A 25,714-nucleotide genomic window follows, 5' to 3' on the forward strand; every position below is an offset into this window, starting at 1 on the left:
TGAATTTAACAGCTTCAGGGAGTAACAGAGACTTGAAAACACAGAGAGGAATCCTACAGGACAGTAAAGGGAAAAGGAAACACTACCTCTGTTTTCTAGCTCCAGAACAGCATGGAGCATGTATGGCAACCCTTAGCTGCAAACCAGTGGAATATAAGTGAGTAAAAGTAATGAAACCTATCTTAAGGGGAAGGCAGGGTAAAGATACACACAGTTCATCACCATCTGGATGACTGCTCTGAAGTCATATGGAAGGCAGGTGTGATCCAGCCTGCTGACCAGAGCTACCACTGATCTCCTGTCCTGGTGCCATCCCTGGGAAGCAAGCCAAACATCAAAGTAGTAAAAGTGGGGGAGAAGCCAAAGAGATACTTTAAGAACACACATCAGTGAGATCTTCAGAAGTAAAATACAGCAGCTAAAACATAAAGATGGACAAATAATTCAGTACACAGGTGTGTTTTTTCAGTTGTCTGAAAAAAGTTTTATGTTCTAAGCACGGACTAAAAGCAAACTATTAGCATCCTTCTCCCAGAACACCTCAACTCTACAGATCAATAGCTAACAATTAATTGTCAACATTAAGTAATCACTACTACAGTATCAGCTTAAATTCACATCACACCTATAAACGTAATTCTCAGAGATACCAGGAAGAACTGTATCCCTAGAATCAACAGTTCGATTAATCCTCTGAGAATCTGTGTGTGAACCAAACCAACCAAATAAATGCTACAAATATTTCCTTTCCAAAGCCACCAATTATACACTTCTGACAAAATACTACTCAAGGTTATATACTGACACATGCTTCAATACATAATCTGTAATGTACTACTGAAGACAGATTATTTTCTGATTTACAGTAGTATGACTAGTTAAGTCAAAGGACTGACTGCATATAGAATCAGTATTAAAATTAGACCTGATTAGTATTTAAAACAGACCTGTGTTTTTCATGTTTTTTCCATAAGCAGAAATATAAGATTGATTTTGTCCTGTATCTTCACAGAAAGATTCTCAAGCAAGGGGACAAAGATACACTTTCTGTGATGGCAGTCACAACAGGAATGCTGGCCATGCAGATAGGTACCATATGGTCATCATTATTTTTACAATGGGTAACTTGCAAGATGGTCATCCAAGATATGCTCACATAAATGAAGATTTATCCAGTAAGAACACCCAAATAATTTCCTTTTTTCATTTCTCAACTGAAATACAAGGATTTTTCCATACCATGCTCTTATATTCACAAATTCTGTATTTCCTTTCAGAAAGTCAAATGAATGTTGTAATCCATCCCCAAAAATGGAATGAGGGAAAAAAAAAACCACAGCAAGAGGAAATTACTGGCACATTTTCCAAGCAGCACAGGGGAATACCTCTGGGGGCAACTACAAGACAGCATTTCAAATATTTATCTACTTAAACTCTTAATAACTGACTCTGATTGTAAAGACAAACCCCAAACTGGTCCAAAGTCACAAGCATGTGCAAACACTTTGGATTTCTGCACTTTCTTTAATATTCTGCATCTCCACTGAAATCTCAGAAAACAATTCTGGCCCATTTTTCTGGACTAAACAGGGTAGGTACAAGACTTGCATCTTAAATCAATGCAGGCAGAACTTGTACTATGTCAATACTACATGCATACCCTTCTGTATTTATACAAATATTTGTAGTAATGAATATGAAAACTCTCACATAAACAACAAAAGGAAAACATCATTGAGATATTGTGAAATTAATTCCTCACCGAACAGAATAACTAATTTTACGTAGGGCAATAGACAATCCCTTGATTTCTACTATTAAAATAAAAATTATGTAATTAATTTCTTTAATTACTAGGAAGGAACTGAGGTTGTTTAGTCTGGAGACGAGAAGGCTCAGGGGGACCTTATCACTCTCCCTGAAGTGTTCACAAACCATGTAGATGTGGCTCTTAGTGACATGGTTTATTGGTAGTCCTGGGGTAACGGTTGGAATTGATGACCTTAAAGGTCTTTTCCAACCTAGCTGATTCTGTAATTCCACGGAAGCAAATCATGCAAGCCTCTTGCATGATGGTACAAGTACAAAACTGTGCAGTTAACCAGTGAAAGCACAAGTGAGTTTCCATTTTGAAGACTTGGAAAAAAAAAAGACTAATAATTTCAATGAATTAAGAAATTAGACTACCCATAAATGATCACTATGTTAGCTGCATTTCTAGTTCTGTAACTTTAATATATAACAAAATCTACTTCTAGGATACATTTTAATACATTATACTGTTAAGAAAATCCTATGTGAACAATCTTTGCTCTGTAATTTAAAACAAAGAGGAACGAACTCAAGGTTTTATGTACTTCTAATGCCAACCATTTTCATCCTATTAAAATACTTAGAAGCAAGGGAGGCTTTAGAATTTCTGGCAAATATTTTGCGGCTTATATTGTTATCCATAGGAGCTGTACAGTTGTACCAGAAAGCCCAACCCATCAATACTGGTGAACTGTTAGAAAGCTTAAATAAAACCTTCTCATAAATCACATAATTTAAGCACATTGGGCCATTTATTCTCTCACTTAGGTCACTTTCAGACCAAGGTGTCTTCACTTGTTTGAAAGGAAGTAATCTTAAATTATGTATGAATTAGCAAGAAAGAGTGTGGCAAATTCAGCACATAAAGAATTCTCCGTTCAGTGGGAGAACTAAAATTCAAATAAATTAAAAAAAAAAAAACCACAACAGATAAAACTAGATTAACCTCGGTTAGCTTAAATAAAATAATCTTTATTACCAGAAATTTTGCAGAACCGTTCTTGAACCTGCAATGATTTTTTTTTCCCAGTTTTTAAGATTACACTCATTTTTTTCCTTCTGTGGTAACTTCCTAATAGCAAACACTACATATTTTTGTAAGCATGAGGATCGATTACATTCCCCCATTCTAATAGGCCACTTCTATTGCCTGCTTGATCAAAGGGCAGCAGGGGCACATTCACATAATCACATTACCCAGGCTTTGTGATGTTTAGAAATGTCATCTACATAAAGGGGAATATGAGCATCTCTAGGTTTTTAAAGCTGATTCATTCTTCATTATTATTTGTTTTTTATGATGTTAATTCCAGGAAAAATGCCTTACTAGTCAAGTGATACAAACAATGGCTGAATAATGAAATATAGCACCTCCCCTTTAGCTTTTTTGCAAGGAAAGCTCTACACAGTTCACACTACACTTCTGTACTAAGGAAGTGCTAACAGCAGGGAGATACAGATTCTTCTTCACTCCCAGGTATGCAGGAAGGCTGGTTTTAGCACTTCAGTCTCAAAAACAGCCTTGTCCCACTTCCAGGGACCATGGGCACCATAACCTGATGCTGCTTCTCTTCAGCTAATAACAGCTTCCTTTACAGCTCTCTACCATCTGCAAAGCATGGTAACATGACTGGATTTTTCTTGGAAGTTCAAAACTGATGTGTGAAGCTAATAAGCGCACTGATGAAGTCCATGGCAACACTGAATCTACCTTTTCAGATACTACCATGTTCAGTTACCAGAAAAAAAGCCTAGTACTTGTGTAACAGACTGTTTCTGAGCACAATATTAAAGACAATCCAGTCACCAAGGTTCTTTCTTACAGATCAACTTGCGTAGCAGTTACGAATTCCAGTACATTAATACTAAATAAAGTGTAGTTAATCTTTCAAGAATTTTACAAAACTTAACATTTATGTCTCATTAATCACTGTGCTAATATTATAACTTGAATTCCCTAGCTTTATAATCGCTTGCTGATTTTCACAGCAACTGTTTATATTTTGATATGTGACTTCTGTAGGTCCTCAGACTATTTTTCCTGTGGTAACAGCTGGAAGCAACTATATCAACTTCATTCAGTATTCATTTTTTTCTTGTGTAACTGGTGCTTGGGAGGGTGGTGGTGGTGAAAGAATTGGTCCGCTGGTGTTAAACATTACCTTATTCCTTCCATGCTGTTTTTTCCATCTGAGCGAAAGGTACTTCAGTCACTTGCAAAGCATTCCTAATGACTGACAGTCAGCAGGAAACAGATTTCTGAGCAGCTTCCACTAAAACTGAAACTTTGAAAGGAGAACCTTGGATTTAAAACCACATCCACAATTTATTTCCTATGAATACCTACAGAACTAAGTTCAGAAGGATTTGAGAGTTCTGGTTTCAGATGGGATAGAGTTAATTTTCTTCCCAGTACCTGGTGCAGTGCTGTGTTTTGGCTTTAAACTGAGAACAATGCTGATAACACACTGATGTTTTAGTTGTTGCTCAGTAGTGCTTATCCCAATCTAGAACTTCTCAGTCCTTCATGCTCTGCCAGGGAGGAGGGGCACAAGAAGCCAGGAGGAAGCAGAGATGGGACACCTGACCCAAACCGTACCACAGCATGTCATGCCTGTGGAGAAGGACTTGGGGGTGCTGGTTGATGACAAAAATGAACATGAGCCCTCTTCAGTATGCACTTGCAGCTCAGAAAGCCAACCATATCCTGGGCTGCATCAAAAGGAGCATGACCAGCAGGTCGAAGGAGGTGATCCTGCCCCTTTACTCTGCTCTTGTGAAACCTCACCTGGAGCATTGTGTGCAGTTCTGGTGTCCTCAACATAAAAAGGACATGGAACTGTTGGAACAAGTCCAGAGGAGGCCACGAGGATGATCACGGGACTGGAGCACCTCCTGTATGAAGACAGGCTGAGGAAGTTGGGGCTGTTCAGCCTGGAGAAGAGAAGGCTGCATGGAGACCTCATAGCAGCCTTCCAGTATCTGAAGGGGGCCTATAGGGACGCTGAGGAGGGACTCTTCATTAGGGACTGTAGTGACAGGACAAGGGGTAATGGGTTAAAACTTAAACAGGGGAAGTTTAGGCTGGACATAAGAAGGAAATTCTCTCCTGTTAGGGTGGTGAGGCACTGGAATGGGTTGCCCAGGGAGGTTGTGAATGCTCCATCCCTGGCAGTGTTCAAGACCAGGTTGGACGAGGCCTTGGGTGAGATGGTTTAGGTGTGAGGTGTCCCTGACCATGGCAGGGGGGTTGGAACTAGATGATCTTAAGGTCCTTTCCAACCCTAACTATTCTATGATTCTATGATTCTAAAATGGGGGTAGTTACCCAGAAGGGACCAACCGCTGTTTGGGTCTGGCTGGGTACTTGTATGCGGATGGTTAGAAATTCTATTGCGCCTCACTGCTGTCTCTTGTTTATTTTCCTTTCTGCTTTTAGTTTTATATTCTCTTCCCTTGTTATTTCCCTTATCATTGTTATCATCATAATTATCATTATTATAGTATTATACTGTACTTTAGTTACTAAAATGCTTTTATCTCAACCAGCGGGGTTTACACTCTTTTGATTCTCCTCCCCATCCTGCCTGGGGAGGGGGGAAGAGAAGGTGAGCAAGCAACTGTGGGAACTGAATTACCAGCTGGGGTTAAACCATGACAGTCTCATTCTAAAAAGAAATACTAATTCAAGCTCTAAATGTGTTAGGATACACCCACCCTCCTGCTTATCCAGATATGCAGCAATGTCATCAACTCACTGAGCTACTTCCTGACAGTTCTTTACTTTGAGAGGTACAAAATCTTCTGACAGATAACATAATTGAGAAACCCTGGGAAGAAATGTTATTTTGTTTCAGCATCTGCTCTATAAATGAAGATAAGCAAACCAGATTTCTAGGTCCAGAAAATATGACAGCTCTTCTTTGTTTCAAAAAGAGTGACATAAAAGACACAGTAAGAGTACGTATGTTCACACAGCTCTCAAGACAAGTGCAGAGCCGTCCACTGGTTCCCATGCTCCGTGACTCTGTCTTAATGTTTGTTCATACCTTATTTTTAACTTGTGACAGATCTTCTTAGGAAATTTTAAGTTTGTAGGAAAAGGCTCTACTAATATAGCAAGAACATTGTATGTATAGGCTTTGACAAACAGAATTCCAAAACATATTAACTCAAAGTTTCAGCCTCTGCTGCAGATACCTCACCAGTATTTGGCACAGGTTACTCTAAGGATTGCTGTATCTCCAGTTCTGTTACACTGGCTGGGTTACTCTCTCCTTCTGATTTTTAATTTTATGATTTCTGGTATTTTACACCATGGGAAAATGGTGATTCAGAGAGGAGAACAGAAATTGGGATTGTCGTTTGTATCTGTACACTGACAAGTGGATTGTTAAACTTGCGTACATTTGGAGAATGCTTTTTTCATTCCTTAAATGAGATTTCTTAGCAGGGCACTGCAAATTCACTGTGATCCTTCTTTATTTTATTTCTCAGTAGGTTTTTTTCTTTTTTTCCTCACTTTTCCCCTCTCTTGGATATTCATATTTCAAATCAAAAGAATTACTTATGAGAATGAAACTGGTTTTGATCCTGGAAGCATTTTTTCACTGAGATGATGGCAGATATTCTAAGATTGGAAGCGGCATTACAGGAACAGTGACAGCAGGTTACAAGTTTTAGTAGGAGAGTTGTGATCTAGGAAGGGAGCACCCACTTCAGCCTTGTCGAAAAAGATTCTCTCTGCACATTCAGTATTCTCATGTATTTTGATTTGATGAAGGGAAGAAAAAGTATTCCCTCTGTGAGATTTTAAATGAAGCCACAAACATACAGCTTCCTCACCCCAGTTATTCCAAGGACAGAAACTTCCAATTACTTGTCAAATCAAGAAAGAATATCTGGAGGGGGTCAGAATCTTAAGTGCAGCTTTTCCTTTCCTTAGAGTCTGCAGATCCTCCCCACATAGAGGAGAAGGCTGCAGTCCAGGAAGCCACAGGGAACTGCTCATTTCACCGTTTTTCTCTGAGAGATGGTAACATCACCATGATTAGAACACAACCAGCCAAACAAAGCACACCAGGAATCCCTATTTCTCCAAAAGAATACAGGAGGAGACAATGCACTAAGCTTTAGGAGTATAGAGTCTTTTACTCTGCCTCATATGTAAATTTTTTTTGGACAACAGGAAGCTCATAAACACTCAGACCAGATGGTGTAACATACAGCAGCAGGAGATGGAGCTTATTAGCTATCGTTTCCTTCTGCTAGTATACAACTCCAAAAGCTGAAGGACCTTTAAACCACCCTCTACTGAAAACTGAGTCCCTTTCATGAGCCACTAAGAGGGATATATTTCATGTCGTCACAGACAGAACTTATTCATTACACATCACATCCCTGCTCCAAAGTGTGCAGGTACAAAACATACTTAAATTAAGTTCTCAGCAGATTTTCTAAAATTAGCAAAATAATGTTGTAGACAACATTAAAAGTCCAGAATTTCTATGCCTGACACTGGAAAACGAGAGAAAAAAATTTCTAATAATACAAAATGCATAAACAGTCCCTATCTTTCTCTACCAGAATTCAGGAATGCTTCACTGCACTGTGCTCCAATCATCTTCCACAACTAGATACACAGCTCTTACCAAATTATGTAGCTGAAATGTTAAAAAAGAATCCCATCCTTCATTAACCCATAAATCTCATCGTAATGAAAACACTGGGAACAAGAGCAGTAACCACCCAGCTGTAAAGTTCAAACCCACCACATCTCTAAAAGCCTGCAGAGCACTAGGCCTTTCAGGGAGACTTATTTTTACCTTTTTTCTTGTCCTTTTCTACACTAGTGATCTGCCCTCCAGCTGCTAAAATAAAAAACTGCATTTCACCATGTCCTGTTTACATATCAATACATAGCCATTATAATATTCTTTATTTTGATAGTCTTTAACACATGAATACTACCGGCAAAGACTCCAAAATAAGCAACTATCAGGCAGAGCTATGATATTGAACTGTTTTAACCTATTCTATCAGTGCTAAGTCAGTGATTGATGGTACTTGAGCTCCATTTTCTCAACATCAACAAGAATCTGGAGACACCCCCGATAAAATTTCTCCCTTCATTAAGTACTCTGTGGAAGTTTAAAAGCACAAAGTCATAAATTCACCCTGTTAAGTGCTCCAAATCTCTATTAAAAGGATAAAACAATAAAATAAAATAAAATCACAGCCACTCTGTTGGCATCAATTTCCTCTGGGAAGGCTCACAAGACTACAAACTTGTGCGATGTTGAGTGCTATCCTAGTGTTGTACAGAACAGATTCAGGGGAGAAGCTAATAAAGATTGCCTTATTTACCTTTACAAGTCATTTAAAAATAATGAAATTGAAACAAAACATGCATGCTATATAAAGTCCAAATTGAACTCTCCATGGCCCTGGTAGAGACACAAAGCAGATTTGCTTCCTGGATGGATTTACATCATTCTGAAATCAAAGGAGAATATAGATATTATGTAAAAGCTTCTGCTATTTTACAGATGACAAAAAAACACTGTGACATTTCCCTGACAGGACAATTTCCTACCAGCACTTGTCAGCACGCCTTATATTTCTGTCTGTGATGATAAACAAAACTGGTTCTGACTGATCATATGATGTTAAGAGTTAACATGTGTTTGAATCTTCCTTCCTGGCAAGTTTAAATTTGCTGAATTTTAAAGCACAGCAAAACAGGCCACCAAGTTCTGCACCCAAAATACGGTTTTTCCCTTCCTAGGGAAACTGATATACAGCACTGAAACATTTATACTGCCTATCTATCCTCACCATTGCCAGAATGTAACAGAGGGCAGAAACCAGAACTGATGGCAACAGCAGTAAGCTAAAAGAATCAAGGCTGAAGCAGCAGTGGCCTTAGGCTGAAAAGCACAGCGTTTGCCTGTTGTGACCCAGACCTCTTCATGAAGCTGACTTCATCCAAGAAGACTGCGAACATTTAGCTGGATCTATCTACCTACTGCTCATGAAGATAATTTCATATCACTACAAAACATTTAATATGTTATCAATCTGCAGCTTTCGTCCTAGAAAACAATTTTCCTTACTTTTTGGTCTAAAAAGCAGAAAAGGCTCATTCTGTTTGAAGCATTAAAACATCATTTCCTAGAACTAGTAATGCTGATTTTTTTCCCCCCACATTGCCAGAAAACATTCACTATTGGATCCTCTTGCTGGGAATTAGCTCCAGTTTGCCTTAGCCCTAATGCAGCTCAATATATTTACCTTGCCAGGAAATACATGTTTGTATAACCAGAAATTTATCGCCATACGCTCATATTGTTAACGATCAATAAACTTTATCATGCCAATGACTCAATCCCAGATGCTTATCCTACCAGGAATTCATTCCTCTAAATTAGAGTCTTCTACAAATCTATAATTAACATGTAAGCCATAAACCTTTCCTGTACTGCCAGTATTCATAGACTACAGCTCCCTTCACATTTGCTTTAGAGGAAATAGAGAAAACTGTGGAGGAAACAGTTCTAAAGATGTAAACATGTCATAAATAAGCTAGACATGCCATCTCTGTATGGTACAGCTACGAGAACTTTTTCCTTCCTGCCAGGTCCATCAATAAATTTCCTAGCAAGAACAACATTTCTGATGGCTTCTGCCAACTCTTCCCCATCTCTTTCAAGTACAGACCACTGTGTTTAACAATTCTTCCAAGAATTAATTTACTATGTTTGCCAATATCCCCAAATTAAATGATATTGGGTCTGCCAGGAATTTACTTCATAAGATCTTCCTGCCAGGATTTAGAGGATTTCAGATTTACATATCTTCAGGAGCCTGAAGATTCCAGTGACTAAGAAAATGTATTTTACATGGACGCATTATGCAATTAGCACTGACTCTTCAGCAGCCAATGGCACTTTGTCAGAAGAGTTTTGTATCTGCTTCCACCCAGCTGTTAGGCCAGTAAAACGTAGCTCAGCTTGAAACGGTCTCTGGTGTTATTTTTTCAATCTGGAATTGTCAGATAACTACAAATTTCTGATGCAAATAACTCCAGAGACACAACTTATCTTGCACTGGACTTTCCAGGAGGACCTTAAGAATAACACCTAGAAATCATTGCTCAACCAATAGATTAATTCCATACTCAGAGGTTTGTTTTTTTTTTTTCTTTCTTTTCTTTTTCCTTTTGTATTTTTATCTATCAGATGTGTGAAATCAAGCAAAGAATCATTCTAAGAGTTGAGATACAATTTCAGGAATTGTTCAAAAATTGAAGCAGTTCAGTATTCTATCTTTAGGTATTGTTTTCAATCTTTAAAACAAAATTTTGTGTAATTCACAAGATCACATGGGCTTTCAAAAAAAAACTTTGACAGAAAACATGTTTTGCAAAATACTAACAGTGCTTATCAATTCTGTAGGATATACTGGAGAACTGAAAATGTTTCCTTTGAGTTCATGCCATGTAGAGTTCTGGTTTAAACAGACTGTCTATATATGCAAACACAAATACCCACGCATAATGATTTTACATAATCTCAGATTTCAACTGCAACTTCTTATAGAAATAAATCCCCAATATTGACAGTAACAATGAAATAGTCAAGCTGCTCATAACAAAAAACTTCACAGAAATTGCTAAGATATATCAGTACTTTAAGCAATAAATCACATTTACTCTGAAGTTATATATGAAATTCAGATGACTGCCTAGTCTAATTTATAACCTATCATCCCTAAGTAGCCAATATAAATTCTTCCACTACCTATAAACATCTAAATTTGTGGTTTTTTTTCACAAAACCAAGTAGATCAGTACAGATACCCCTAAATTTGTTCCTGTTAAAAGCGTCTCTTTTTTTATTTTGAAATGATCTTCTCACATTCCATCATTAGAGCTTGTTTGATTTCTATCTCACTCTTCAGTATTATCACTTCATTCATGGCTGTTACTATGTGTCTGTTTTCTCATCTATTCTCACACCTTTCACAGATGAAGTTCATAGATTTTATCCTTCCTGTGCAACCCATTAATTCATCACACTTTAAGCACAGGGTATTTCGGTTGTAGCTTAAGAAAAATGTCACTATCTGAGGATAAAATCATGGATGCCCCCTTACTCTTAATATGTGGATTTTTCCAACGCAACAGGCTTAAGCAACAGCATGGTACAGCACTCTTGCTCTCTGAAAAAGGGCACTGTGGGATTTTTGATTTTCTGGGGTTTTTTTCTTGTTTTTTTTTTTTTTTTTTTTACATTCCAAAGATGTGTCAAACACCAGAAAAACTTGTTAAAGATTCTGATGAGGAATTTTAGAAACAAACTGATTCAAAACAAATTCCATCTACAGTTTTATGGATTCGTGCCAGGTTTAGAGTCCAAAACTGAATATCTTTTTTTTTTCTGGTATTGATTGAGCAACTACCAAGAATCACCACAAACTTTCCAATTCACAGACCCCATACCATGAACCTGGTGTCCTTTTGGGAATAATACACTAGAACTGTAATCAAATCTGACTCTGGCTGAAGTCTGAAATGTTACACTCAGATTTACAGACTTGTTTTCTCTTCTGCTCTTCAATTTTGAGCTCAACCAGGTTTATATTTCAAAACTGTGTTGCTTGCCCGGCCAAATATTTAGATTCAATACTTGGCAGAGGAAAACTGTATGATCTAAACCACTAGAAAGGTACACGGTTAAAATCCCAAGAAGCCAGAGATCTACTTAGCACGCATTTACCAACTCCATTATACAAAACTGAATTTGTCACAGGGGAAAACTGTGATTTCTAGTACAAGCAAAGTTCAACTCCACCCTTACAAACCAGTACACAAGTATATGCTTCTAAAAACACTTCTGTGCTCAATAACACAATAAAGCAAGCAGTATGTATTAAATAGTAACATACTGACCTAGCCAGTTCATGAAAGAAGGTGCCCAGAGGTAAGGAAGCATTTAAGTGCTGCCCTGCATGTTGACATACTACTTTAGAGGCATAAGTGATTTTCTTTGAACATAGACATCAAGCTTCATAGTGCACTCTGCAGCAGTACATGAAGAATTTACAATGCTTGTAAAAAGAAAATCTGCAAATTCATACAGTACCTCATAAAAAAATAATTCCAATGGAAAAATCTTGGGGCATATTTTTCCAAAAAATCACCTTACTACATGAGCATGAAATACTTGTTGGTCTGCACAAGCATAAATTTCCTTCCTAACAGGCCAGTCCCGAGTAAGTGAGTTAACTTCATACCTGACAACTTCTTGCAGAAATGCAGACTAATTTGACCATTTGTCCGAAATCAATAATGTGATTTCTTTCAGAAGTACTGCTCTGAAAGGATAAATTTAACATATGACACACAAGCTGGCTTTTCGTGCCTACAATAAAGTGGTTGCTACCCTTTCATACGTGCCCAAGCTAGTGATGCTATAGCTAACATGAACACCAAGAGCAGCAAAGCTTTGCGAACAGGGAGCTCTTCAGCAGCTGAGGGCAACGCAGAGGCTATGCTTTTATAGTCACAGTTAACACTAATGAGGTAGTTGCTTTAAGTAGATCTACAAATACATTTACATCATCTCCAGTTACAACAAAATAGCCATATCTTAGTTAACCAAACTCTCATAGCATAATTCAAGATCAAGTCATTTATATGTAATCAAATGTGTCAGTCTAGTTTTCTATACAACACCTCGTTGAAATCTGTATTCATGACTTTTTCTTTCCTAATACTGCAGTTTTGTAACCCTCTGGAGGGAATATATGTACATGGACTGAGGCTGTCTCTGGCAGCTAGCTATTATGTCTCCCATGAACTACAGGTACTTTCAGACAACAGCAGTATTATGAAAGTTACCTGATTCAGAATATCTGCAGTAAGAAAAAAAAGGCTGCAAGATCTACACAGCACAGCCATGCTAATTTTTGCATTAATTTACACATCACAGAAAAGACAAATTTTCTACCTTCAAAAAGCCCACTTTTTATTTTCTTGTTAAAAAAATAAAAAATAAATTCAGTATTCAGGAAATTGGAGGTTTTTCTGAGTGAGCAGTGAGGGACTGTGCTGCAGGGGGGGGGTGGGGGGGTGCGATTTGTTTCTTTTATGTGCGCTTTCTTTGTTTTTAATAAATACCAAAATTTTTAGCTGAGAAGCACAGGCCACATTGTAATGATCAATTTAATCGCTTCCTTGAAGAGCATGGAGTGACTCCCCTGGAGCCCTGTTGCAGTCACCTTTATGGGGACAGGACTCTTGCTGCTTCTAACACACCCTCTGATGCCTACAAATATTCTCCCTGCCCCACCATCCTGACCAAATCTGTGACAGAGCTAAAAGGCAACACATAAACCACTTGTCTGTACAAAGTGTGTTAAATGCAGCACGTGGGTTTCCACTAACAGCAGCATATCAGTCAATGCTGCAGAAAAATATGCTCATTTCCTTCCATTTCCTTAGTCTCAGTCTTTAGCTTTTATCTCTAATGAAACAGTAGCTTTCCTTAACCCTAACTCAACCACCATAAGCTCTACGTTATTTGTACTAGACCTCTGTCTTTACCAGGCAAAGGCTGAAAGAGAAACTTAATAGTTGGCTTTTTTCTTATAAACACACATTATCTGCAGTTTCTATATGACTTGATTATTTATGTGATTAGAAATTCTGTTAGAGAATTGCTGTATTTGAATTCATTCAAAGGCTTTGCAAGGACATGCAAAGATAGCCTACAAACTCAGTGTTGATTTTACACCATAAAATTTATGCAAAGGTAGTAAATAATTCATCAGTCAGCATTAATAAGAAGAGCAGCTACTCCGCCCATGGCAGAGGGGTTGAAAATAGATGATCTTAAGGTCCTTTTCAACCCTAACCATTCCACACGATTCTACAGCTATCATGTGATGGTCTCCAGAACACAAGCCAGTCCATCCTGCTAGAAAAGCAAATTTACTTCAAAAAATAATTCCTAAATTTTTGATGTTACAATATGGTTTAAAATAGGTGAAAATGGGTTATTATTGCAGCCCTTGAAAACAAAATGTTTGCTTGTCTGCTGACAACATGGTATTGTTTCATAATAAGTAATCAGAAAGTAATAACCATAGCTAGCAGACAAAATAAATAATTTACCTTGTGTGGACTGGTCAATGTTTTTTCTTTTTCTGCTATGACTATTATAATTAAGTCGTAGCTCTTGGCTATATTCATTCAGAGTTTCTCTTGAGTCATAGGATTGCCTTTGCTTTCCCCCATCTTCACTTTCATCTGAAGAACTTGTGTAAGTTAGATCCACTTCATGTTTCACTTTTGACAGCGGCTGGTAGGGTTTGCAGTCCATCTGCTCCATCTCTGATCAAATAGGCTCAAAGTCATGAAAACAAGCAACTGGAACTCCTTAAGGAAATAGTCCTGGAAAACAAAAACAATGAGCCATTTCAGATATTATTTATAAGTTTAGCTCACAAAGACCCAATTTTGTTTTTAGTTGATATAAACCAATTAAATGATACTAATGTCACTATAATCCAGGAAAGAATCTGAACACGTCTTGTTTTACTGTCGTACTTTCTAAAAATAGAATTAAAAAACCAGCAACTTGAAGACAGAAATAAAAGCTCTTAAGCACTAGCCCATTAGACCAAGCAACTTTTTCCTCTGTAACTCCTGTCTGAACCCTTGTCCTGTAACCTTGCCTTCATGAAGCTATTTCCATCATTCATTTTAACGCATACTCTGCAATGGAGTAACAGGGGCTATAGCACACCTTTTACAGCAGCACAGTTCCGGAACAGGGAGCTTTGTTAAAATAAGTTTGGGGGTGGGTTGGTTTGGGGTTTTTGTGTTGGTTGGTTTTTGGTTGGTTTTGGTTTTTTTTCCTAATGATTAATAGATGCTATTAACCTAGAAAAAGAAATGTAACAATAAAGGCGGCTGTAAACACTATTGCTAGAAGACCAAACCCACTGAAGTTAAAAGAGATTTTGCTTAATTAAAAAGTAATTGATCATAGCTGCTTAATGATTTTAAGGTCAGCAGCAGAGGTAAGTCAGTCTAATATCCAGTTTGGTATCAGCCCATTTCTAATCTGCAACAAGGACTTTTAACTCCATGCACTGCCAGCTGTGGGTGCAAAATAAGGATCTTCAAATGCACTTTTTCACAGAAAAAGAGAAACCACACAAAAGATAAACATAAAAAAAACCACAAAAAGCACTTTTTGTTAGAAGGCTATAGAGACAAGTTTAGCTTCTGAAATTATCTGAATTTCTGAGAAACAACTAATGGTAGCTGTCACAGTGCTCCAGCACAGTAAAACTTCATCTCATGCTTATGTGTCCTCCCAATGCTTTTGAATGGACCACCTTCCACCAGAGGTTAACACCATGGAATGCACACCTTCACTACAGTTCAGGACACTATCTGGAAAAAGAGCTTCTTGAAACAAAAAAAGTCAGGGAGTTTCATGCAGTCATTTAACCTGAGATGGAATACCTCTTAGAAACTACTCACACCAGGATAAAAAACTCTAGAATTAAAAAAATCAACCAACCAAACCAAAGAAACAAACCACAAAACCAAAAATGAAATGCAGTTCACATCTCATAGTCAAGAAAGTGGGCTTGAAAGCACCCAGGTTAATAAAAACATCTTTAAGAGAAAGAGAACTAAAAGGATAAACCAGGGAGCTGCCAGTCTGGCAGAGACCAAGGCTGCTGACAAGTGTGTTGCGGGGTTTCAGCAATGAAGACAAGTTTTTGTGCTCTGGATTGACTGCACTGTATCATGTTGGCATTAAGATGCCTCTGCAGACAAGTTATTAATAAGCACTATCTGTTCTCAAAAGCAATTTGCCTAAATAATTTACTGTTATTTGCCAACACTGCCTATTATTCCCTAAGAAGTTCAGTACTTATTTGATGAGTCGCTTTAATAGTCTGATGTGCAACAGAAGAACACAAAGGTGCTGTGACTTACAAGCAGGCAGCTGGCTTAAAAGATTACCCAATGACTCTGTAGAAATGGTTACTGACAGGAAAAAGCTCTCCTATATATCCTGCCTGACAGAACAAATGGAAATGATGCTACAAAAGCCAGAGGAAAATGAGGAGAAATTACAGGCCTCTACTAAGAAGATGCAGTAGACAAGAAATAAATTTTGCCATGAAGGCAACAAGTGGAAGCGGCCTCAGACGTACATGGTGCATCTCACTTTCAAAAGTGCAAAACGATGAACCTGACAAATTTAGCTCATGGCTGGAAAGATCAGCAGCATACATGTGTACTTTGACTTATGGAGACAAAATTTACGTAGAAGTTCCTCCTAAAAGATAACCTTGTGCACATCCATTGTGCAGGAGGTTTCAATACCGACTTGGGGTTTTTTAAACAAATAACAAAAGTTTATTAGGACACACAGAGACCTGTAAACTTGGGCCGCAGAAAAACAACTACCTACTACTTGTTTTTATTCTTTTAAAACAAGTTTAATAACCAGTCTTCACTTTTTGTGAGAACAGTTCATAGCAAAAATGTCTGATGATGTTAACCGAGGCAGCAGAGGGATCAAATTATTTAATATAAGCATTTAATATTAGATTCATTACATATTCCAGGACTTCTCTTTAACTGTGTTACTTTTGTATGTGCTATCTTCTAATGCTTGAGGACATGCATTTTCTCAAATCTAAACTAATGTAAAAGATCCATGAAAGTCCCTCAGAGACTGTGATTTTATTATTCCTTGTTACTTAATGGCAAGAATGATTAAAAAGCACAACCAAGTTATGAGTTCACAACCTTGTCACCACATTTGCCCTACTCCTGCCATCGCCATACATGACCAGCTACAGGGGCAGCCTGGACTATGCATGTGAAGCCACAGCCCAAACTTTCTCAGCTAATACTGCCCACCAAGCCACTTAAGCAAAGAGCTGTTACACTCACTGTCTTAAGTGCATGCTGCAAAAGTCCAGGAAGACATACCATTAAGTTATATACCCTGTATAGCTGAAGGATGCAGATGTAATGCAGACGGATCCCAAGTTGCCTACTCATTCACCACCCAAAAGAAGAAAATCTTCACCTCACCTGGCTAAGTCTTCCCTTCCCTCCCTAGCCCAACTTTACTAAAGCCACATAAAGCTCTGTGGAGCCAATGGCTCACATATGAGCTGGAGATATAGCACCAGAGTGACAAATGTCATGGTAAACCTTGATTTCCGGTCCCACACGGACTAAACTTGTGTTCCCTTTGGTTTTGCCTAGGACATTAATGTCTCATAAACCCACAGCTACCTGGCCTGATATAAAAACTGGCGATAAATTATTTGTGAGAACTGGAAAAATACTTCATAATTTTTTTTTATAATAAATGCTTTTATGAACCAGGACCACATGATAAAAAACAGACGAAATCTTCCAAGCTTTCCTACAGTAAGAGATTCAGTTAAATTTAAGAATGATGGCATGTTATGATAACCTGAATTTAAACACTGACATCAAACACTTCAGCCATATTTCATATTTTGTTTGGAAAAGGACAACACAACAAGCAACACAAAGTGCTGGAATAGGGCAGGAGTATAAAGGACAGTGCCTGGATGTTTACATGGGTTGTTTCTTCAAATAAATGGCCTTCAAGTAACTAAACAAAATACCCAACCGATCAATATCAAGTTGACCTTGTCAGCAAAATGATAAAGTCTCATAAAAGCTTATAGCTCCTGTAAGTGACCTTTGTGCAACTGCATTAATGTGCTCCTCCTCACAAATAGCACTTTTTTTGACCTTTCCATCACTGTTCTGTCATTGAAGTTTTCACTAAATATTTAATAAAATATTATAAAAAATATATAAAAGTTATTTATTCATATAAATATACAAATATGAATGATATATTTCGGCACTGAATAGCAAGTAATTCTCAACCATACTTTAAACCGCATAGTCTATATAGTTTAGATTTGAAAAAGAATACACAACTAATCATTCAAATTCACAATGAAATACTTCTGCAAATTCAAAAAAAGTCAAAAAATTCTGTTAGATGGGAAAATGCCACCTTTTAAATACTGGAACTGATATAAGCATGAATATAGATTTGTATTTTTAATGCATGAGTTATGCCAGTTTCTAAATACATGTTGTACATGTTATTACAAGCTATTTTCACATTTCACTTGCATCAAACCTCTCTTACATCAAACACCTAACTTTCATGTTCTGCTTAGATCAGAAGCCCACTTGTTCCAAAATGCAGTAATGCCATGATAACCATGGCTGATGAGCAAGCCTGGGCTGAGGCTGTTTGCAGTGCACATACTAACGAATAGCTGTTTTATAAGAAAACTTACTGTACACATTTGTACTGCATACAGGCTCTGTACTCAAACACAGTGATACCACAGACATCACGTTACTTAACACTGCTTTGCATAAATTCTTATCAGGCTGCTCTGACAGGGTGCCCATTTAATGAGCCGATTTCCACACTAATTATCCACTATCAACCCCATCAAATTACCAGTGGCATACCCAGTTGGTTACACATACCCAGTCCGGACTTGTTTAGAGGTCAGGATGTGGATAATAATGAATAATCTGTAGCTGATTTTTACAAGTGTAAGAACATGAAGATCTGTAACCTTTTTTTGGCCTCAACTAAGCAATATGTCTAATATTCAGATATTCCAAACTACACAAAATTAAAATGTAATTGCAGTTATAATGTTAAAATATAACCAGAAACAGTCCTTGTTTACATGTATTGAAAACCTATTCAGAAGGCAGCCTCCTGTAATGCCATTTTTCATTCTCTGAGGACTGTTCAATCAGCTACAGAACCCAGCTCCAGATTTGCTCAATTCTCTCCTATATTTCTTTTCTTTTAACATATACCCTTTATCTGAAAGCTACCATTTGCCTATCACCTTTACAGACCACTGGTTTTTGAAATTAACTACCAAGCAGGTATTTCAGATCTGGATTGCTGAAGGCAAAAAGAACAGCACCTTTATTCTGCAAGTGTTTTCTGAAATACAAACCTGTGAAATATGAAAGGCAAAACAAAGGAAACACTCTTTATTTGAGAATCTTTGAGAAATGCAGTAGCAAAGGGAAAAAACAATATTCTGACCTTGTACATAACTTCAAAAGTATCTCACTCAAATATCTGTTCAGATATTATAAACAAAGGAAGACCTTATGTCATCATTAAAGTTCTCTGTTTCACAGAACAGTTACACACACAAAGAGATGCCTGATAAAACAGTTGAGCGGCATTAGAGCAGGAACAAATTATGTTTCTAGACGATGCATGGAATAGGTCGCAGGATAAAGAACTATGGAAACTCTGGTTAAGTCTGCAGGACGGAAGCAGGTAAGTTTTTTCCTTCCCACTGGAAAGAAAGAAAAAGACTCTCATACTAAAATCAAGAAAGAGAAAAAGAAATAGAAAGCAATCCCTCGGAGACTGACTGAAGAAACTGAGAATTTGTAAAAACACAAGAAACCAAAATTCAAAAGAACATTTCCTGTGGATCATAAAATATCAACGTCAATAGATGTTTGAATATGACATAATGAAATGTGGATCCCTAGGTATGACATGCCCAGTACTTCTCTGTGTATGAGTGATACTGTGAACCAGAGACATTGTGTTGTTCCTCCAAGTGGACTACATAGAACCCCTCACAAAGAACCAATATGTAGATAAAAGAAAACAATGTGAGATTATGGGGGTTTACATATTTCTAAATCAGGTATGTAAATGCACAATCAGGTTTTCAGGAACATACCACGGGTTTAACACACTCCCTAGAGGATGCGCTGGTTTAACCCATGGATGGATTGCATTTGCCCGTACATTTATATCTGTCATTGTGATAGATGCAACTGGAATAAGGTTCATTTTAACATTTAATGATCTTCATTAGAAATTAGTCAAAGTAATCTAATTCTAGTTAACAAAAGTAATTCAAAGCATTGCTCATTTTATCCAAAGTTTCAGAGGGAAAACACAGCAGAATAAAATGGCAAGGAAAGTCAGGTTGTTGCAGTATTTTGTGACATATGGCAAGACTGAAAGTGAACTGAAAAACATACGTTATGTCAGCTACTCAACTGTGATACAGAATTCTTGGCCAACAATTGCCCTTCACTTTACTTGGAGAATTGCCACTGACTCTAAAAATCACACAACCCCTAATGGTTACTTTCGGAAACCCACGATTTAATATTAGTGAGCCTAATTAGTGGAGGTTCAAACACGAAAGACCAAACTCTGCTGCTGTGGGACAAAATACATCATGATTATTGGTGATATGTCCTGGACAGGTTCAGACTACCTCCTCAACTATAGATCTTTCTGATGAAAAGTATTTTAGGGAATATAATTCCTGATTATATTGCAAAGTAATTCCTGGTGTGAACTTTTAATTTCAAACTGTGAAAAGTATCCCAGCATCTTGATGCTTCAACTAAGAATCCTGAAGAACATGAAAAAAGTCCGGGCTTAAGCAAAACTAGCCAAGCACTTGGCATCTACAGATTCGGTATGGAACACATGGGCACATCATCAAATGCCTTTGCAACTTATGGCGAGGGAGTATAGGGAAAGAGGTAAAGGAAGTTTGGCCTATATAAGTGTAGGTTGAGATTACAGAATCAATATTCCCATATGGATCTCTCAGAAGTCTTCAGGACATTTCAAACATATACAAGGCAATTCTTTGTACTAAACATACCCAGATGAAGCGTTAAAATATTTGCCAATGGAAACTCAGGATGCTCTCCACCATCATGATTACTGTTTTGGTTTCAAGAGCCTAACTTGGCATTGTAAAAACCTAAAATCAAGTTACTAAGTGAAGTCTCCAAGTTCAATGAAAACAGCTTCATTTTGGACCTCTTCTGAACTAAAGAGGTAAACAATATCACTTTTTTTATATTTTTATATATATACATACACTATGTAAGTGCTATCATTTATCTAACAACAGAGAGGTAAACATGTAATAATGTATATGCAAATAGGAAAAACTGAATCTTCATTTCATCTAGGAGTAAGCAAGTACTGTCTTTTGGAAGTGATGCTGTTTGAAAATACGACATGTAGCAAGTATTGTATTTATTTATATGTGACAAGAAAATTGAATCGTGCTTTGGCTATTTGTTGATAATGCAAATTGTACAGCCATCAAATTGAGATAATTATTACTATGTCTCTTTTCCAACTGTGTGCTTAATTAAGAAGACCCAGTAAGACCTAATTAGCAACAATGTAATTTTTAAAATCCAATTTAGTTGCTCAGAGATTACAAAAATTGAAAATAACATGTTCCACTTTGCTATTATTAATTTTTTGAGATACCAATTTAAATTTTGTACCACAATAAGGTTAGCGCATGAGAATAATTTACCACACATCAATACCATGCAACATGTGGAAAACAGTTCAAGTATTAGATTGCCACCGATACTCGGATGCCTTGACAATGGCCATTTAAAAACATTCGGCTGACAATTTTGACTACGTTTTCACTTTTCCTGTTTCTAATTAGAATAAAGGGAATAAGTCTTCACTGAACAAACAAGACTTATTCATCAGAGTATTTATGGACTATCAAAGCATAACAAACCTAAGTGCCATCACACTTGATGAGACAAAAGATTTGTTCAGTTGACAGCACAGTGAACAAAGTCACAAAAAAGGGAATTTGCATGGTAGTTTTTTCTGTTTGTTTGCTCCTGGCATTATTATTATGTTTTCATTCTCCTCTCAGAAACAGATCCCACAAGATATTGTGATGGATCTGAGGTGGCCTCCTCAATTTTCCACTTGCAAGGCCAAATACTCCACCTAAAAAAATATCTGAAATAAAACCCTGGCACCAGCTTAGCTCCTTTGGCTGAATATTGCCAATTACTAGGATCACTCCAGTATGTTCTACTCCTGAGCTTTGCTGTAGCTTGTTCTTATCCAGCTTGATGACCTTTTGGGGGTCATTTATTTTTGCTACATTACAACTTCCAGGATTTCTACAAGCAGCATCGATTCAGCAATGTGTTTATTTCCAGTATAGCCTCAAAACATTGAGGCACTTATAGTAGGCATATGGATCTATAGTTTTCTGCCTTTCAATATACAGATATTCAAACAGTTTATCCCAGCAGTATGTAAGTCCTATGATGCCACTATTATTCACTACACATAGAAAATGAACTTTTCAGTCTACATGCTAAGTTTTCTTAACTTCTGCTCTTCTAACTCTGGGAAGAAATAGCATCAATTATTATGTTGTTTTGACATCACCTACTAAGTTAAAACTTAAAAAGCTCTTCAGGCATTTGAAGTACTTTTTGCAAGAAGACCTGACTACTGCCTGACCACAAGACCAACATCTGCATCACCTTCATTTGAAGTATCACTCAGGCTGCTATTTGCGTGCCTGATACCATCATGCTTGAGAACTGATCTTACTGTTCCTTTTCTTCTTGCTTTGATGTCTGTCAAAGTATTCAGTGTCTTCAAGTGCCATTGTTCTGACAAGCAGACCCTCCCAATGGACTTGTACTATATACTGTGACTCCCAGAACTGCTATTATTTGAGCTGGAGTCAGATTGATTTTCTTTCTGTTCACGATAGTGCTATGATCTTGCAGGGCTGAAATTACTGCTGATTTATGCCTTGATGCAACCCCTTGAGAACTGACTTGTACCAGCATGTCACCTATGAAAAGGTACATCTGAATCCTCAGGGATCTTTCTAGTGGAACCTTTGTTCTCATTTCAATAGAGAATCCTTTGTAAAGGATGTTTGCTAGAAATTTCTCCTGCAAGTACCGTGAGTCTTCTGTAGTGCAAACTGCAAGTATATTATGCATCTATCCATTTTTACCAGTCTGTGGAAGCCTTCTTGGCAGAGATTAATTTAAGGTAAATTTTCCATCCACAGCCCTATGGTTTTCACAAATTTATTATACCATTTTCTTTAGCACTGCATAAAGAGTGCAGGTTGTGCTGGCACTGAAGAGGGAGAATATTCCCCAGATTTATGTATAAAGGCTCACCTACACAAGGAACTGTAACGACTAAAAACATACAATTATACCTTTGTTGTATTTGGGGAATAACAGCCTTTTATGTCAGAGCCTTCTTTTATTTGGACTTTAGAACAGGAAATAATTTCCTCTATTAAGTGTTATTCACATTTTTGCATATTCTGCCTATTAGCATCATGGACAATTTTTGCACTCTCATTACAAGTAGCCTCTTCCCTGCATCTTCGTGAATGATTTTATCGTAACATATAGCACTTCTTCTGCAAAAATACACTAACAGGTAGGCACTGACTTTACATTTAAACAAGTCTAACATGGTAAATTGCAATTGCATTCTTGCCTGGTTTTAAAATCAGCCTCTGAAATCTTATTTTTTTGTCCCTCTTTCCCCCATTGGTAGAGCTAATTTAGATAAGCTGATTACTTTCTTCTCATGTATGCTTTCCCTGATAGTGGAAGAGAGAAAATGGAGTTTCAGCCAAACAAATTTAGACAGAGGTTGAAGGTTGAACATGAGTTTGTTCAATTAGGTATGAAAAAAAGCCAAGAACTACAGTAACTGCTCTGAAGCACACACAAGGTTTGAAGTATTAAAAAATAAATAAATAACCCCCCCAAAAACAAACCAAACAAACAAAAAAAACAAACCCAAAACCAGTTCCTTAATGGAAAATAAACATTTCTATTAAAAAATATTTCTGAAAAACAAGCAGTTGTGGTATTTAATAAACCATTACTATAGAAAGCACCTTCTCATTAGGACCTCTTAACAGTCCTAGACAGGATCAAAACCATCTCAATGAGGAGTTATTGACCAATTCCTCAATTCCTGTTTCCCCGGGTCTTTCAGTGCAAGCACTTCTGATACAGATATTGTCCTTTCTTCTAATTTAGGCACCACTATCAAGAGTAGTCTTTTCACAAACAGTACAAAACAGATGAAGCAGGCAAATTTTTTGGAAACCAATATTCTGCAATAACCAATTTCAGTTCAAAAGTAGATGAGAGTTTGCTGCAACTCATTTTTCCCAATAAACAGGAAACTAAGCGGAGGTATCCAAGAAATCAAGTGCTCCTACTCTCCTGTTGAGCTGCTGGAAGGAAGATGAACCACCAGAAAGACATCAATAGCCTCTATCCCCAGCGACTACCAAGGGAGACCAAGACAACTACAACCCTACCCTGTGTACAGTCAGGAGAAATGAAACTGTGCCAGTTAATTTTTTTGGAACAGGTCTCAAAACTCTCAGCTACTTAAGCCCTTATATCATATATTTAATACATTACTATTGCGATGACCACCCTGATAAAGCACTTGTCAAGAATACATTCTCCTTAGCACTCGTGCAATGACTCCATTTAGCTCAGCTCCCTTTCTTCATCTGAAAAATCACAGCAAGAAGAAAGAGGAGGTTGAAACTGAAATATGTGGCTCTTGTCTGTTGCTTTTAAGGCTATGTGTATATACACACACTCCTATAGTAGCTGCATTTGAAAAAAAAAAAAAAAATCAGAATCATTATCCCCGCCTTAGTATTAGGATGTTCTGTTGTCTTGGTGAATCATTTTTCCCCAGGGACTTTGTGAGGATAACAATTCCACTCATGCTAATTCTATTTACATTGGGAGCACTGTAGCACACATTTAATGTGAAGCTGTGTTTCTTTCATAAGCAAGAAAAATGTCACTTTCTTTTCCCAAAGTACCAAAAGGTTCCTTTTACTGTCACAGAACACAATTATATGTTAGGGCTCTGCTATCTCTTTCTAAACAAGAAGGCAAGAAATGACCTTCCTTTAACCTATGGCTGAATTGCATTATACTTGGTTCAGTGGACATCCTTTTTTATACTCTTCCTTACTAAGTGCCTCCTTATTGAGGTTATGAGGCTGGCATCTGCCTTTCAATTCTGCTAGGGATTTCATTTTTTCCAAAAAACTTGCTTTCATTTGCAGAGGGCCATTAACTCTCACCCCATAGTTTCAAACCCTGGTTTGTTACATTTGTATGCACCTGAAAACACGCAAAGCTGCAAGCAGCCTTTGCCAGCAGAACTGGTCACTGGCGGCTGCATTTTGCCCCACCACACAATCATGTAAAAGGTCAGGAAGAAATATGCCCTGCACACTTACTCACTCCAGGTCATGCTGTCTTGTGTAAAATAACCGCTTTGCAGCAGACCCCATATCCCCCCTCCATTCTGTGCAGTAATCTGCATGTCTGGTCTTGTTTTATGGACAGCATGGTAATGAAAAGACTGAGCACAGGTATCTCAACTGTGCTTTGCTTTATATGAACAAGACGCTTGGGGAAGCAGAAAAACGTAGCTGTGATGTTAGTGAAGCCACTGCTGATCTGCACAACAGAGCAAGCCAGTGTTGGAGGATTTCTAAATGACGAACATCGTTCCTGAAGAAAGTGACACTATAAATCTGCAACAGAGTATTATATTTTAAAAATAAGTTCAGAGGCAAAAGAACACGCAAATCATTACTTACACACATAGATTAGCTCACAAGTAGCCACATCAATAAGCTTCCTAGAAGGCATCTGGCATCACTGTTGATCTGGAGAGAATTCTAAATATTTCAGTGCATTTAGGTGTTCAGGAGTTTCAATGTTTGGCAATTAACTATGTGGAAAGAAGGTTTCTATAAACTGTTAACTAAAGATGACTCAAATCAATATCTCATCTGCCTAAGAAGGAAAGTTGTGTAGCTTAAAGACACCTTCCTAAATGCTACTATTTTCCCAGCACATTGTTTGTTACATTAGCACTGAAGGCATTAGTAA

The 25,714-nt window shown here is 37.5% G+C and overlaps 1 protein-coding gene across 8 annotated transcripts in view; it reads right to left on the reverse strand.

Annotated features, from left to right (window-relative positions):
- TENM1 (teneurin transmembrane protein 1) overlaps positions 1–25,714 on the reverse strand; it is a 579,532-nt gene that overhangs the window by 231,300 nt on the left and 322,518 nt on the right. For all 8 annotated transcript variants that reach the window (XM_061446104.1, XM_061446106.1, XM_061446107.1 and 5 more), the window contains one exon: positions 13,991–14,269. In XM_061446104.1, coding sequence (XP_061302088.1) covers positions 13,991–14,207 — 217 coding nt within the window. In that variant the 5' untranslated portion in view covers positions 14,208–14,269. The remainder of the gene's footprint in view (positions 1–13,990; positions 14,270–25,714) is intronic.

Source organism: Pezoporus flaviventris, unplaced genomic scaffold, assembly GCF_033815535.1.
Source record: "Pezoporus flaviventris isolate CSIRO_AGI_PZ_B2104156 unplaced genomic scaffold, CSIRO_AGI_Pfla_v1 ptg000005l, whole genome shotgun sequence".
NCBI classification, from domain to species: Eukaryota; Metazoa; Chordata; class Aves; order Psittaciformes; family Psittacidae; genus Pezoporus; species Pezoporus flaviventris.